Here is an 18,034-nt window from a genome sequence, read left to right as displayed (position 1 = left end):
GTTGACATAAGGCTCAAACACCATTAGCCTCAATTTTCTTATATTTTAGACTATATGATCTCCATTTATAAAAATATAATTTTAAAGGAAAAAAACATTTAAATCATAAATTTTCATGAGTCTTTTATCCTCAACTTTTGTTTTGGTTATAAACATTTTTCAATGTATAAACCCATAAAGTAATGATAATGTCTTCTGTGAATAATCAAACACGGGTTAGAAATTGCTTACATAATAATAAAATATTACATGATAATATTAAGAAGAAATGTCAAACCAGCCAACTATGACATGCTGTAGTAAGTAGGTTTACAAAAATAAACCATGTATCACAGCAGCAGACATTCAACAGCAATAAAACCTTCACCTTAGTACTGAACCTTGGACCATAATAATTCATGGCTCCATATTACTTTATAGTTATAGTGTTATGTGTAGTTTAAAAATAATTGACTCATGAAAGAGAAGGTCTAAACTCCTGACTGAAGCTTTTTTAAGAATGAGTGCATTTTTTTTTAGTTCTAGTGTGTTTAGTATGAGCAGGAAGGATGGAAATACACTTCCCTAGAATGTATTTTCACTTCTAAGTGAAGCTTTGATAGGTACTGGAAAAAAGCGTCCTTGCTGATTATCAACTGTGTTTGTTGATTGTGTGCTCAGGGCTTTGACATATATAATCTCTTTTAATCCTCATAATGCTCAGGTCTCCTGACTCCAGGTTCTATGCTTATATCCTGAAATCATTTGGTAAATCAAACATAAGTTATTACAATTACACAGGACTACCAGTAAAAGAAATGTCTTCTTAATTATATTATTTGATTATTTATAAATAAAAGAAAGCAAATAAATAGCACATTTGAAGGATTTAGCTCTCCTGAAGGAAAATAAAAGTGCAGTTCCTGTCTTTCATACGTTTAGTTTATCAATTCTGGGATCACGATGCAATGATATAAATGAAATGTCGCTAAACTCTGAGATTCTACTCCCTGAGGAATGAAGATCACTTGAAGCTGACCAGTTTTTCATTTTTACCAACCCGTTTTAGTGGATTGCACAATGAATCAATTATATTATTTAACATTGTTTATCATTCAGAGGATTAAGGTATGCAATAGTCCCCTCTAGGTATTGATATTCTAGAACACTTGCCTTGAATCCAGTCACATTGCCCCAAACCTCAAACCTCCTGACTCCTGGTTAAGACTTATTCACATTGGGTGTTTCTTCCTGGACTGAGGTTGGTAAATTGATGAAAATGTAAGTGTAATTTAATCTACAACAAACAATTCAATCATACCTAGTCAGCATGTATTACTACAAAGCCAGTGAATCAAATAGTGAGACATGAATCTCTAGGTGAACCTTCAAACTTGAGAGAGAAAATATCCTTTAGAGTGTGGGAGCTGCTATGATGATCTGCAGTGTTGGGACTGTTGGAAGCACAGAGGATGCTGGAATTTAATGGATCTGGGGGAATCATGACCCTAAAGAAGCAGACTTTAAAGAATTAAAAACTCCAACAGACAGATAAGGAACAAGGGCAATAACACAAATGGAAGGAAACTATTTGCTTTTAGGAAACTAGGGCATGAGAGAGGAAGAGAAAATAAAGGCCAGGAAAGGAAATTGGCACTTGGTTTTGGAGACCATTTTTTGTGTAAAAAGAATGGGTAGTCCTTAACTAGACTCTGGAAACTTTATTCTTTGAGGATCGAATTTGGAGAAATGAATTCATCACTTGTTAGTCTCAATGGAGTTTACTGCCACTTACTATGTACCAGATACTTTTCAAGGCTTATATGTATTTATCCATTTAATCCTCATGACAATTCTACAAGGAAATTTCTATCAGCCTCTCCATTCCACAGGTGAGAAAACCGAGACACATAATGTTTAGTAACTTGCCCCAGCTCAGTGAGCTGAAGGGTGGAAGATCAAGGATTCAACCTAGTTCAAAGCTGTATTGTAAGTTAGGACGCTCAACTTTCACTGCATGTCTCTACTGAAGATCAGGGGTGAGGCAAGAGAGTGGGCTACCAGGAATGGACTGGATTGTTGATTGAATATAAAGAGAGGGTGCTAGATCCAAATTACAATCCTGTTGGTGAAATTAGAAAAAAATAGATGTTTGGATAAAATGATAAGATTGTTGTAAATATGCTGAACTTGACCTGAGCAGGACCAGTCAGGTAGCTATACCTAGCAGAGAGTTGAAAGTTTAGATATAGAGCTCACTTAGCCAGAAGAGGACTAAGGTCAGGGGAGTGAGGCCCTTGCCTCCTGCACAAAATTAAAAGGATGACAAAAAAGAAAAAACAGAAGCCAGTATTTCAGCATATAAAATAGTATTTCAATGCAACACTTTTTAAATATCAAAATTAATGCCAAAACTATTAACTAACTATCAAAGTTTTAAGTAACGGCAGGATCAGTACTTTTCCTTTGTCTCAGCCTATACAGCACTATTTGAAACGTTATCTTTGAATCGTAATTTTTGCATTAATTTCGAGCTTTATCACCTTAAAATAGAATTTACCTTGATCGATGCTTTGTTGTCATTTGTGCCTCCCTACCTTTTGCCACCTAGGCGTGTGTCTTACCTGCCTCACCCTAGCTCTGGCCTAAGCTAGAAGGAATTTCACTTTCATCTATACCAAAGCTTCTTTTTATCTCTCCAAGAAAGGAATGATCCCTGAAATTGAAACCGAACTTGAGACACGTCTAGTTTTTAAATTATCTTAAGTCTAGAGCACCAGTTCTTATATTTTTTTCCCCAGGAGGAAGAGAACACATGATTTCACTGTACAGATAAGGAAACCGAGACATAACGGCTCCACGTTAAAACTAAGTTTTTAGTGCTGCATGGGACACACTAGATCAGAAGCTTCTCTAGGTACAACATGGAGAAAATAAAACTATAAGGTATACTAAAGTGAACAATACCTGGCCAAATAATTCAGACTGAAAGAATAAGTTTTTGGAATGAGCAAGGGCTTTTTAATGAGATAAAGAGCTTGAATTCCCATTCATCAGCTGGGTGACTGACCTGTGGCAAACTCCAAAGCTTCAGTTTCCTCAGTAAAATGAGGCTATCATATCCACCTCTCACTGTTTTGGTCAGGAGAAAAAAAAGAGAATGTAGTTAATAAAATTTATCCATCAGGATCTCAACTTAAAACAGACCATGCATGCAAAATAGGGAAATTCCAGGAGATTTTTTTATGGAAGCTATATACAAAAGTACAGAGGCAGAGAAAATTAAAGAAACATTCGAGGGGAGAGTTGCTATAACCCATCAGGAGAGAAAAGCCAAACACAGTTATTTGCCTTTAAAGGAACAGTGACAGGCCGAGCGCAGTGGCTCACGCCTGTAATCCCAGCACTTTGGGAGGCTGAGGCGGGTGGATCACAAGGTCAAGAGATCGAGACCATCCCGGTCAACATGGTGAAACCCCGTCTCTACTAAAAATACAAAAAATTAGCTAGGCATGGTGGCGCGTGCGTGTAATCCCAGCTACTCAGGAGGCTGAGGCAGGAGAATTGCCTGAACCCAGGAGGCGGAGGTTGCGGTGAGCCGAGATCGCGCCATTGCACTCCAGCCTGGGTAGCAAAAGCGAAACTCCGTCTCAAAAAAAAAAAAAAAAAAAAAAAAAAAAGAACAGTGGCTTTTTGCAGAAGGAGACAAGGACAAGGAAATAAATACTCTGACCTCACTCCTCCTTCTCCCTCTGGTCTCCAACCAAGCCTCAAGCTAGAGGACATCAGAGCCCACTTGATTTAGCTCTTGCAGATCGGCCTCAAGGGAAGATGGACGGATGCAGGATAGAGTAGGTATCTAAAGGAGCAAAAGGACGCTCACCACCACGTAATACATTCACCAGTATTGGAGCCCTTCCTAGATACAGACTGACAATCAGAAGGACTCAGTAAATGTGTCGGTGGCACCTGGGACGGAAAGAGGATTGAGGCACAATCACTCAGGAAGATCCAGGACACAGGCACCAGTAGAGAACAGCGGATGCTGCTCAATGTGAGATTCTGGCGTGGACACCCTGCTTCCTTGTGAACCAACAGCCCTCTTAACCTCTCTGCAATTTAGAATCCTCCTCTACAAAATGGGAATGCTGCTTCCTGGCATACGGTTTTCTGCCATCCAGAATTAAACATCTGCCACATGTTTTTGTCATGTAAAAAAAAAAAAAAAAAAAAAAAACAACTTTTTTTTTTACGTTTTCTGTGTAACAGACACAAATACCTTATTTGTCAACTCATTTAATCCAAATAACCATCTTACAAGGCAAATACTGTTATTTTCCCATCTTATAGATGAGGAACATGAGGCTGGCTGTATGTAGTTAAGTAACTTGCTGAAAGTCTCAGAACTAAAGATAGAGCAAGAATTGAATCAAGGTACTCTGTACCATAGCCTAGTGTCAAAGATCAGTAAGTGGGAGTAACTGGTTTCACAATTATCATCACTATCATGAAAGCTATTTTTTCAGGGGGTTATTTCAATTATAATACTGCATATGCATAATAAAGTATGTTCAATATGCTATTTGTAATACTGTACTGACACAAAATTTAAATGCCTAATGTTGGGGCTCAGAAACCATTACCACAAAATGTGACACTTCGACATGCTGAGATGAAGAAGCCTCAAGTTCCCTTTGACCTTTCTTCACCAGTCCTCTCTTCCCCAAAGCACAGGATGAAGCTGTTCTCTGAAGTTCCCTTATCTGCCTAAAGTCTGGACCCACCAAAGAAGAAAAGAGTTACCTCTGGTTCCTTCCCTGACTTTCCACAAACTGAACTGGTATTGCAGAAAGACTGAAGTCTGTCAACACACATGGACAGACTTTTGTCACAAACCATTGTCTGCTCTGCAGGATTAACAGACTTTGTCTCAGGCCATTGTATGTTCTTCAAGCCCATTGAATTTCCCTAAAAATCATTTACTAACCCCCAAATCACCCAAACATCCCCCATCTGCCTTTCCTCTAGTATGGATATATAACCATCTCTACCTCATTGGGAAGTTGGGCAATCACTCTGTGATTCTCCCCCATGCAGTCTGATAAATTTGTATGCCATTTCTCCTGTTAATCTGCCTTTTGTGAATTGGTTTTTCAGTGAAACTTCAGAAAGTAGAGGGGAACTTTTCCCTTGGCCCATACACTATGAACTGAGATAGACAAAATAAATTAGTGTGTTTATAAGGTGGAATACCATGTAGTCAGTAAAAACTGGCAGCTCTGTGAGTACTGTGTGTTGATACACACAAACACACACACGGGGGGGCGGAATTCAGAAAGGTTTTATGTTACAATTTCTGTTAAAAATTTAAAATAACTACATTACCGATATTCTTGTTGGCAATAGAGTGTCTCTGGAAAAATACATAAGAAACTGGTAATGTAATTGCCTTTGGGGAAAGCAACTGGATGGCAGGGTGAAATGAAGATAAATTTTTATTGCACACATTTTGTACTTTAAAAATTTTTTCCATGGTCATGTAATAACCTACTTAAAAACATACTTTACTTAAGGAAAAAAATCTAATTTTGCATTATTATTGACCTTCCAGGGACTCTTGTAATTTGAGAAATTGAATGAAAAAATTTTGACATGCATGAAATTCAGCTTTCTTACTCTATGCTTCCTGAGTGATTTGCTTTTTCAGTAACAGAATCTTTTGCCATACCAACTTGTTAAATGAATGCCAAATCAAGAGTAAGTCGTCCACTTGTGTTCTACAGTGCTTCACCCAGGCTGCAAAAGCAAAACCGGTAGATAAAACAATGAGAAAATTATCACCTTGAAACTAGGTAACAGGTAACCCAGAAGACAAGCCAAGCATAAAATTACAGCCACAAACAGCCCTGCAGAGAACATCTCAGGAGAAGGGCTACTGGGATTTTGTTGTTGTTTTCACCTTTCTTTGTTAAAGGAAGCAGGTGGTAAGAGAGCTCAACCACAGCTCCTGAACTCTTTGAGATTTACAGAGCTCTGTCCTCTGGGGTAAGACTAACATTCTTTCAGGTTTTCTTCCTTCCCAAGAAAACTGACATGCTGTTTTTCATGGTATTTTCAAACTGGAAGATCAACACAGAGAGAAACTTTGGTCATCAGGAATAGAGAGATTGCCCAGTGAAATTACAGAATCGATCATTAGGATGCTTATTACTAAAAAAGCAATTTTTAAAAGAAGGACGCATTAAAATTTTTGCAGTATGCTAATGTGGCACACTCCTCTGCTGCCTAACGGTAGGTGCTGCTATCAGCACAGGAAGCCTTGTTCTAAGAAAGAATTATTCTAGAAGGCCAGAAAGAACAGGTATTGCTCCACCCGGGTAAACGCTGACTCAACTCTGTATGGCTGGAGTGCTGTTTCCTCACCTTACCCCTCCTGCCAGGCACAACTGAGAACCAGAAATAACAGGATTAGCGAGAGTCGGGGAATACGCAGGACGGTGGTGATGGGTATGCACGGGGAGTGCCAATTGGTTTTAATCGTTAATGTTCTCCGTCTATTGCTAGAGAAAACGTCTTTCCTTGGAGGAGGCATTTGCACGAGTCACTATAAATCCCTCTGAATCTGAAGACTTGCGGGACGCCGATTCCGCTCCTGGCTAGGGGCAGGGCGTGGGAGCTTGGAAGCCAGCGCTGCGTTCCCCGTGGGAAGCGATCACCTCCTCCTCAACTCGCGCCTGGACACTTAGCCCCTCCCGTTTCATGGCGCCTCCTCCCCGGATGTCAAACCCTATAAAGAGACGGGGAATGAGGTTCCTCCTGCTGCTCTCCCTTTAGTCCAACTGCAAGGTCAGCGCTATCCGGCGCCCCCCGAAGCATCGCGTGCAGGAGCCATGGCGCGGGAGCTGTACCACGAGGAGTTCGCCCGGGCTGGCAAGCAGGTGGGGCTGCAGGTCTGGAGGATTGAGAAGCTGCAGCTGGTCCCCGTGCCCCAGAGCGCTCACGGCGACTTCTACGTCGGGGATGCCTACCTGGTGCTGCACACGGCCCAGGCGAGCCGAGGCTTCACGTACCGCCTGCACTTCTGGCTAGGTAAGGGCCGGCGGGCGGCAGGACCCCGACGAAGCCGAGGCGGGCGAGGGGACGACGGAAGGGTCTGGGATTTGCAGGCGTGGGAGCGAAGGGGACCCCAAACCGAGCTAGACTGGAGACCTGTCGCGCCACTCTCTCCGCCACGGGGCTGCGCTTTGGGGCCGGCCACTTTCTCCCCTCCCAAGTCAACTCGCCGGCTGCAAACGCGGGGCTCGGGCGTTGTCCGCAGTGGACTTACACCGTGAGTTTTGACCTTTGCCAGGTTTGGTTCCTGTACTTCGGAGATGGTGACTCTGGCTTCTTCCCCTTTCACCTTCAAGTCTCCAAACGCCTCTCGTCCAGGGGCGCTGTCTCAGCGCGCGCCCGGTGGCCAAGCCCCGCTCAGCTTCCGACAAGTTCAGTCCTGCTTTCCCTATCGGGATGGAGAGGAAGTTATAAAGTTTGGGGTTATCTGCTGCCGCTAGGGAGAAGTATTTTTCTTTTTCTTCACACATTATTTTTATTTGTTGCCTTGGGCAATGGCTTATTTTCTCTGTTATTGCGGGTATTACTGTTCTGGGCCTCTTTAAAACGGGAGTCTACCCGCACCATGCTGCTTGCAGGTCTAGTAGTTCTAATAGAACTCCACACATTTATTTCAGCACAGTAGAGCTCTGTTAAAATGAAATGTCCTAAACACATTATCCATTATTTATTAGGAAGCTGGCGTCCTCAGATGGAAGCAAGAAAAAAATTCAGATTTTTATATGTAAATAAATACTTCTATATGAGTGTTTGATATATATCTTTAGATATACTGCTTTGTTTTTTTAATTATTATTATTTATTTAACAAGAACACAGGATGGAACAGAAACGGCTCCTTCAGCAGTAGTAATTATTTTGAGCTGCATTCGTGCCAGGCTGTCAGGACACTGGGCCTTGTGTGTTCTTTTTCTACCTTCTACTTTTACTCGCAAACATCCTGAATGTCCAGCCTCTCCCCAGGAGGTCTTGTGCCAGTAGGCACACCCTGTCTAACAACGTGCCGATTCTCTGAGCCTTTTTGCCTTCTTTTAAAACTAGCTGGCCTGCCCAGTACTCATGCTTGTTTAGTTTTATCCCTGAGCTTAGGAGGAAAACACCCAAAACCACACACACATACACATTTTTAGGTCCATGAAAGCCAATATTGTAATTTCTAACATTTGAAGATTTTAAGAAACAAAATAGTTGAATAGTGACTGTGTAACCATTGGCAAACACCTGGAACAGGCATTTGAGAAAAGAGAAATGAAAAATACGTAGATGAAGATAGGACTTTTAATTATAACATTTGGAGTCAAAAATTCGTGTTAGCTTGAGGAGGCAGAGAAAGCTCAGGCTGAGTTCTAAATACATTTTGGTTTCTCGTTGCATTGCTATTATTCCTAATATAATGTTGTAATACACAGTCATCTATTTGGATTTTGTGCCAGAATACACTGGAACTTTAATACATAACCCATGTTCAAGAACGAATAATGCCAGATAGAATAATGATGTCCTTACAGAGGACTTTCCATCCAGAACTTAAATCTAGTATGAACACAATTCTTTAATTCTATACACTTTTATCTAAGGTGACGTCTTAACTACTATGTTTTGCATGGTTTACAGATTCACCTTAATTATTCACTTAATTATCTACTTAATTATCCACTTCGTACTCATAAATTGCAAAAATATACTAGAAAATGCTTTGGGGAGAAACATTTAGAATCTTAAAGATTTGCTAAAACTGAAGTCAATAACATGTTAATATCAAGCAAATTCATTTAGTAATTATTCAATAGGTCCAGTACTGTACAGGGCACTTTTGGATATGAATAAGTAATGAAACTTCTCTGCAAGTTCATCACCTCAAAGGCACAAAAAGACAAAAAGTGATATAACGCAGGTAGAATGTGATCGTTAACTGTGAAAGTGCAAAGTGTCTGTGGTTATTGGGAAGCAGAAGCCTTTTGAGAAAAAAAGAACAACGAGAGTAATCGGGAGGGATTTTGTGCCAAGAGAGAATCATGGAGAGAAAAAAAGCTTCAAGAAAAATAGTCAACAGGACCTTCAGATGGGATTGCCCAACAGCTCTTCCTACTTCAGCTCCCTAAGAAAACAGAATTGCCTCCAAAATTTAGGACTTAGTCTAGTCTAAGTCCTAAATTAGGATGAATCCATGAGAATTCACCAGAGAGACAGATTGAGACAAAGTTCCAGGAGGGAGAGCTGAAAATCCAGGAGAAAATTACATTTGGTTAAAGGAAATCAGTTGGAAGGAAGAGAAACTGAAGTTAAACTGAGATGAAAAAAGGTGCATAGCATAGAAATGAAGAAACAGGCCAAGTGGGAGGCAGAAATGAAGAAACAGGCCAAGTGGGAAACAGGAAGAAGTTGGACCTAAAATGAGAGAGAACACAGGGAAAGTCGTCTTTCCAGGTTTCTACCTCAGTGTTTCCATAACACTTGGCATATCTCAGATTATTTTATTGTCTTAACATTATATGCTTAAATGTATTAACATCATATGCTTCAGTGTAATGAAAGTTAACATTTATTGCAAAGAACTTAAACGTTACTGCATTAGTCCTTCTTTAAAAACATTTCAGCTTTGCACCTAGCAGTTTAAATGCATTTACCTTCTGATTCTAGTTCCTTATAGCACCAAATCAATGGACAAGTCTAGATAGTAAAACTGTTCCCTGTCACATCCCTAACCCACGCTACAAGCTCTTAACCTCACTCTTTCTCTTTGCCAGTTTTAAACTTTACATAAATATATTTTAAAGCAGTATACATTTATGTTATAAGTGGGCTGTACCAGGCCCTGTGCAAGGCCTTGGGAATCCATATACAACACAGAGAACTTACATGAAAGACTGGCTAGGATGCTAAGAAACTGGATCACTTACATTGCTGGGGCATGGGTGTGGCTACGTGCAATGGTACAGCACTCTGGAAAGGAGTTTAGTAGTTTCTTACGAAACCAAATATACTGCTATCATATTATCCAGAAATTGCATTCATAGGTATTTATTCCAGAAATATGTTTTTATATGTGTACATATAAAAACCCATACCTGAATGTCCACAGCAGTTTTATTTGAATAAACAAACACTAGAATCAGCCCAGATACTTCTCAACAGGTGACTGGTTAAACAAGTTGTGCATCTGTACCAAGCAATACTACTCAGCAATAAAAAAGAACAAATTATTGATATATCCAACAACTTGGATGAATCTCCAGGGAATCATGCTGAGTGAAGAAAACCTAAGAGGCTTTATACTGTATGATTCCATTTATATAAAATTTTTGAAGTGACAAAATTTTAGATTTGGCATTGCCATAGGTTAGGGATAGGGTAGGGAGGGGTTGATGTGGGCAGGAGAAGAGTGCATCATAAAAGGGCAACATGGAGCATATTTTTGGTAGAACTACGCAGCATCTTGATTGCGATAGCAGATGTATGAATTTACACATGCTGTAAAATTTTATAGAACTAAATGCACATACACACACACACACCAGTACGAGTAAAACTGAGAAAATATGAATAAAGTAGGTGGATTATATAAAAGTCAATATCCTAGTTGTGGTATTCAGTGCTATACTGTACTATATGTTAATATACTAAGCCATACTATAATTTTATAACGCGTCACTACTAGGGAAACTGGGTCTATTGATCGGTGTCTGTCCTTCAACAGTACCATTCTGTTTTAATCATGTTAGGTATAGAGTAAACCTCAGTATCAGAGAGTGATTCCTCCTACTTTATGCTTGTTTGTCAAGATTATTTTAGCTATTCAAGGCTCTGCGCCTAACTATATAAATTTTGCAATAAGCTTGTATATGTCTATTGTAAACCTAACTGTGATTTTGCTTACGTTAGGCCTATAGATCAATTTGTGAAGGATTGACATCATTATTATGTGGAGTCTTAAAATCCATGAACACTAAGCATTTACATTTACTTAGGTCTTCCTTGATATTTCGCATTGCCATTTTGTAATTTTCAGCATACAGATCCTGTACGTGTTTTTAGACTATATGCCTGAGTATTTCAGTTTATTTGGAGTGATGGTAAAAGGTATTGTGCCTTTAATTTCAGTTTCAGCATGTTCATTGTTTCTTTATAGAAATGTGACTGATTTTTGTGTTACTGATGAATCTTGTGTCCTGCTAACTTGCTCAATGCACTTTTTATTTCTAGGAGAGCTTTTTTTCTGGGCGGGGTGGAGGGGTGGGGTATGTCCCTTAGGGTTTACTAGGCAAATAATATTGTTATCTCTAAATAGAGACCTTTTTATTTCTTCATATTCAATTTGTATGCCTTTTTTTCTTTTCCTTACTTTGTTGCAGTGGTTAGAACTTCTTGTACTAGTTGAATAAGAGTGGTGAGCGTGCACACCCATTTTCCTGATTTTATGGGAAAAACGTTCAGTCTTTTACTCTTCAGCATTGTTCTACGTTTTCTGTCGACTCTAAATATCATTCGAAGATATTCCTCTCTATTCCTAATTTGGCTTATTTCATTTTATTATGAATGGCTGTTGGATGAACCTAGTTTTAAACGTCTCTTTTTATCTATGTTTTAGATATAAAATCATTACATCCACAAAATACTTATAGGAATTCGCAGGATGTACTCAAGTCTAATATGATATGAAATAACATGGCACAGCATAGTATAACAGAACATAAAAGACCAGTAAAATCAGTGTAGAGAAACAACAAATGGAAGTCATAAGCAGATTCATAGGGGAAAACTAAATTGATTCTTAAGCAGACTTTATACACAAAGCTCATAAGTTTCTAAATGCTTTCTGTAATTCCATCATGCTACAACTGAATTTGATTATAGTTTTGCATTCAAAGACTGACATTGGTTTAATACCTTAAACTTTTCTCAGGCGTTTATTCATACAAATATTCGCTGGCCAACTCCGTTACATAAGCATCAGCAAATGACAGCATAATTTAATTAACTTACTTTGAGTTCATTCATTAACTTTATGCCTGTTCACTTATATCCACTTAAAGAGATTCGGGTTTCAACTTGTAGTCAGGTGAGGATGTTTATGTCAAATACATCATCTTTAACACCTTTGATGTTAACCTTGATTCCAAGTCCTCTCTTAAAGCATCAAAAAAAATCTACATCTATGTCTTTACGGTATTCTCAGTTAGGGTTCTGACCCTAAATGGCAGAAGAATGACACTAGAGTCCTTGCAGATTGCAAAATTGCCTGTGTGTTAAATACTTAACTTTGATCACAGCACGTTCACAAAATTGTTATCATGTCAAGTAGTCTTCTAGCTACTGAGTTGTTGGTTTATTTTTCCCCTCAGAAGATACCGGTCTCCTTTGAGAGTAAAAGGAGAATTGTAAGGAAATCTGATTCTTTAATATAACTGACTGATTTCCCATCTTCAACTTTGGTGAATACTCTCAGTTAGGGTTGTTCAGGAGAACTATTAAATTATTACAGCTTCTAAGCCTTTATGCATCAGTTATCCATAAAGAAATTAACATACCTTGTCACCATAAAATTGTACTGCCAATGAGAACCTGAGTACAAAAAATACCTACAAGTGTACCGTAGTTTCCAAGAACCTGTGCTTCAGAGTCACACAAACCTACATCTGGTCCTTTTCTGCCAAAAGTTGCTTTATGACTTCAGGAAATTTACCCAGCCTCTCTAAGCCTCCATTTTCCCCATTAATCTGGTAGAAAACAGTTTCTGCCTTATGGGGTTGCTTGAAGATTAAATGAGCTCATCCATGTAAAACATCAGCACAGTGTCTGGCCCATAGGGGTACTATAAAGGTATAATGTTGGCTATTACTGTTTCTAGAATCATTTAAGATTTTTATTACAGCTTGGATGTAGTTAAGTGTTTGCAGTGTTTTCCATAAAATGTAAGTGCCCCTCTGGAATGTCCTTACTGTGACCTTTATGTACACTACAGACACTGGTTCTTAGGAATTGTTTTGACCTTAGTGAAGTTACCTGGATATGATCTGTATTACAATTGTGAAAATTAAATGTATGTTGTATGTCAAATACCTGAAGCAATACCAAGTACATTAACACTTAATGTTAGCATGCTGCTTCTTTTGCTCTTCCTTTATTCCAGAGATCATTATTTCATTCAAACAAAACCAATCAGATGGTGAGGTGGGGAAAAAAGATTTAAAAAGGGGGAGCCGGGAGCGGTGGCTAACACCTGTAATCCCAGCACTTTGGGAGGCCGAGGCGGGTGGAGCACGAGGTCAAGCGATCGAGACCATCCCGGTCAACATGGTGAAACCCCGTCTCTACTAATAATACAAAAAATTAGCTGGGCACGGTGGCGCGTGCCTGTAATCCCAGCTACTCAGGAGGCTGAGGCAGGAGAATTGCCTGAACCCAGGAGGCGGAGGTTGCGGTGAGCCGAGATCGTGCCATTGCACTCTAGCCTGGGTAACAAGAGTGAAACTCCATCTCAAAAAAAAAGATTTAAAAAAGAGGAAAAATTAAATTATATTCATTTTTTCCATTGCAAAAACCACTTATTTAATTATGGCTCATGAGGTTCATATTCCTCACAAACAGTAGTTAACATATTGACATATCATAAGAACAAAGATTTATCCTAACAAAGGCTAAACCAGTTATCAAATGTTTTCATAACTTGATCTTATTGACTGTACCAAATTAATGCTTACTGAAATCTCATTGGAACAGGTTGTTTTTATCTTCCTGAGCAACTTCACACAGCAGTGTTTCTTTTGAAAATTTTTAAAGGAATTGGAAAAAATAGAAACAAAAACAGGCCAAGCACGGTGGCTCACATCTGTAATCCCCAACAATTTAAAGCAAGAGGATTGCTTGAGCTCAGGGTTTGAGACCAGCCTGGGCAACATATGGAGACCTTGTCTCTACAAGACATTTTTTTTTTAATTAGCAAAGCATGGTGGCATGCACCTGTAGTCCAAGCTACTTGTGAGACTGAGGTGGGAGGATCGCTTGAGCCCCGGATTTTGAGGTTACGGTGAGCTCTGATTATGTCATTGCACTCCAGTCTTGGCAACAGAGCAACACTCTCTCTCAAAAGAAAAAAATATATTAAAAAATTGTTAATTATTAGCAAAATTATACATTATACTATTTTAGCTAAATGATCTTTCTGTAGAAGACTGTTTGTTGTATTGACACGTAATTGAAATGCAAATTTCTGGCATCTTTCATATCAGAAATTCTGCCTTAATCCTTTTACTTGCTTGATAATTGAGGTGCTGTTGTTCACTGTCTTAGGAAAGGAGTGTTCCCAGGATGAAAGCACAGCTGCTGCCATCTTCACTGTTCAGATGGATGATTATTTGGGTGGCAAGCCAGTGCAGAATAGAGAACTTCAAGGATATGAGTCTACTGATTTTGTTGGCTATTTCAAAGGTGGTCTGAAATACAAGGTAAGCAGCTCCCTGAGTTTCCATTTTCAACCCCTTTCTCCTCTTGTCCATCCATACCTCCTGTCTTCACAGAATGAAAATTCATTGAGGGCAAGGTTTTTTTGTTTTATTTTGTTTTTATTTTAATCTATTTTGTTCATGGCTATATCCCCAGTACCTGCTGGATACAAAGTAGGTGTTCAGGAAACGTTTGTGGAATGTGTGGTACAATATGTGAAATATCGTGAAAATTTAATTTGATAGGTTAATTTTTTAAAGAGCTTTCAGTTATGTCTTCACAAAATACCTCTTTAATATTTTCTAGCTATTTCAACAATTAAATATTGGTAATTTGGGTATTAATAGTTTTCGTTTTTGCTATTATAGAGAATCTCTGAAGTTTCTGCAAGTAAACTAAACCTTCAAAATCTCAGTTGGTCTGGAATATATTAATACGGTATTTATAATAATTATAATTTTAGTTACTGAAAAGAATTATACATGCACTTCCAAAATAGTGTGGTTGTATCTTAGAAGGGGTGCAGATGAAACTTTTGAGCTGAAAAAGTCTGCAAGTAAACTACACACACGCACATGCACAGTTTATACACACTGGTCTGAAACACTGATCAATTGGCTTTACTTCTGAAAATAAATCATCAAGAACAAATAGTTACATAGTCCTGTCCCTTTATGGCACCCTTCAGTAAAGGACAGTTTTTTTGTTTGTTTGTATTGTATTCTCCCAGTTAGCTTTGCAGACTGGCCCTCCCTTTTCCATTCCTGCCACCCACTACCACACACATTCAGTTAAAGTGTGAGGAATATCCTCCCCAGACTAACATTACAGAAACAAGCCTTTCCAAAATCAAACATGCTCCAGCAACAGTTCTGTACACCCCACTGCCCTGCCCTGTGATCATGCTACCCTAGTGAAGACATGAAACCTTAGAACTTCACTACAATTCTGACTGTTATACTGAGTCCACTTATTAAGATGACAAGGTTTATTTATACGTTTACCTGTTTAGAGTCTTGGTTGAATATTTTGTGATACTATTGAGATCAGAACAAACTTATACATTATAAGTTATCTTATGTCTCTTGAAATCATTATTTTATTCTAGGCTATGAACTACCCTAAATACAAATCTATTACCTCTCACTTTTTTTAATTCACATGAGCTCCTACAGTTTATGTCAAATGATCCTGAAACTTCCTTTATGTCATTGAACCCAACATTTTAAATAATTTGAGTCTTGTAGTTACTAAAAGCAGGTGCTGTGACACCATCCTAGTTATGAACCCATTTCTGCTACATACGACTTGTTTGCTTTAGGGCAAGTACTGAGCTTTCTGTTCTCAGTTTGCCCAAACAAACAATGAATTATTATAACAGCTTCCTCATACAGGTGTTGTATTAAGGAATAAATTAACTAATAAAGTAATTGTGGTTGGGTGTGGTGGCTCACGCCTATAATCTCAACATTTTGGGAGGCCGAAGCAGGCAGATCACCTGAGGTCAGGAGTTTAGATCAGCCTGGCCAATAAGGTGAAACACTGTCTCTACCAATAATACAATTAGCCGGGCATGGTGACATGTGCCTGCAATCTTAGCTACTGGGGCAGGAGAATTGCTTGAACCCAGGAAGCAGAGGTTGCAGTGAGCCTAGGTTGTGTCATTCCACTGTAGCCTAGGAGACAAGAGCAAAACTTTGTTTCAAAACAGTAGCACGTAGATGAAAACTTATATTTATTTAATTACATAATATTAGTTTATTCAACCAAGAACTGTGGCAGTCATTGTAAAATTATGGAATGGGAAATCATTATAGATATATATATATACACACACATTTTTTTTAATTTGAAGTTTTAATTGTCCTGAAATCAATATCTAATCTATACCAACTTTTCTTGGAGAACGGTGGAAATTTAAAGTCAATGGAAATTCAAAGAATGTGCTAATGACAAATTAGCTCTAATTTTCCTTGCCATTAAACGATCTTTCAATGACAGTTTTGTTTATACTGTAGCTCAGTTGTGCACATATAATTAATTATAATTAATTGTGGAAATAAAGATATGATTCGTATCATTTAATTAGAAAAAAATGAAAAGGTAAAAGATGATTTCGAATAAGAAGATGTAGTTGATACAGTTAATATTTTCTCTGAGGGGTTTCTTTAATTCAATGTGATTGTATTTCATTTTGTTTTGTTTAGTTTTCTTGTGGTTGTGGGTGCACAGTCAAGATACTGCATCTCTCCTAGCTTATTGTAAAAGCACTGAGACCTAGCATATTTATTAATAGAAGACCTCTTTACCACAAAATAAATAAGACATTTGATTACTTTAAATCTAAAAACAAGAACCATACGTAAGACCAGCCCACTCGTGGCCAGCATTCAACTCTCTTCTTTGTCCCAGCCCTGTAACAGTATGAACTTTTGGTTGCCTTCTTCTCCGGCTGCTGTCATCTGTACATGTTACCTCTGACCCTCCTCTAGCCACCTGTCACCTTCTTCCCTGAAATCTTTGCCTTCTTGCTTATTAATGATTTGGGGGTCATTAGTGTCCAAAGGGCAAGAGCTGTGGCTTCTTCTTTTTGTTTTTGCAGCAACATTTTATACGCTGACGGTTCTCAGTAAATACTTGCAGTTGTCAATAGAATGTTAAGACAGAAAGAATAAAGAGACAAAACAAGCACAATATGTTGATTACCAAGGAGTTCTCTCTTGTCTTATGCAATAGGCTGATATTTTATCTTGGCTTGACAGGTACAGTTTTGGCACAAACACTGGTGATATAGTTGTGCTTTGCTTTGTCTAGATAGACACCTCGTCAGTTTTCTCTTTGATTTTTTGTGTGTTTCCCTTTGTTGATCAGGCTGGAGGTGTGGCATCTGGATTAAATCATGTTCTGACCAACGACCTGACGGCCAAGAGGCTCCTACATGTGAAGGGTCGTAGAGTGGTGAGAGCCACAGAAGTTCCCCTTAGCTGGAACAGTTTCAACAAGGGTGACTGCTTCATCATTGACCTTGGCACCGTAAGTTTCATATACACACATCAATGTCTAAAGGAAAGTGAATTGCTTTCAGATCAAATCAGATGTACATGTCTTTGAAGAGAATCACTTTTTCTACACACTGGAAAGTGGGCACGTTTATGTGAAATGAATAATTGGCAAGTATTTAAATGACGCATAAAGTGGGACTTCAAAGGTTTTTGTTTTCTTGCATAGGTTTAGAATAATGATTTAGTTCTTCCTACCATAGAACAGAAATTGACTAATTTTTAATACATTTCCCCTTCTCTTTGAACAGAGCTTCCTCTAATTATTTTTGTCTCTAATTGTGCATGGGAAAACATAGCTTGAAGGGGAAACTGGTTCCCCAGCAACAAAAGGCTCTAGAATACAATCTGGACATAAGCTGAATCTAAACAGCCACCTAGAGAATTTTAAAGAAGTATTTTGACATACACATACACACACACCATACCATACCATTTCAC

General features: G+C 38.7%; 1 protein-coding gene across 1 annotated transcript in view; it reads left to right on the top strand.

The window, feature by feature from the left end:
• The first annotated feature begins 6,473 nt into the window (after positions 1-6,473).
• SCIN (scinderin) overlaps positions 6,474-18,034 on the top strand; it is a 72,161-nt gene continuing 60,600 nt past the window's right edge. The window contains exons 1-3 of the mRNA XM_012450728.2: positions 6,474-7,068; positions 14,382-14,536; positions 17,406-17,567. Of these exons, the coding sequence (XP_012306151.2) occupies positions 6,870-7,068; positions 14,382-14,536; positions 17,406-17,567 (516 nt within the window). The 5' untranslated portion in view covers positions 6,474-6,869. The remainder of the gene's footprint in view (positions 7,069-14,381; positions 14,537-17,405; positions 17,568-18,034) is intronic.

Source organism: Aotus nancymaae, unplaced genomic scaffold (genome assembly GCF_030222135.1).
Source record: "Aotus nancymaae isolate 86718 unplaced genomic scaffold, 86718_ANA_hifiasm-v0.15.2.pri h1tg000025l, whole genome shotgun sequence".
In the NCBI taxonomy this organism is placed as follows: domain Eukaryota; kingdom Metazoa; phylum Chordata; class Mammalia; order Primates; family Aotidae; genus Aotus; species Aotus nancymaae.
This window is presented reverse-complemented; position numbering and strand designations above follow the sequence as displayed.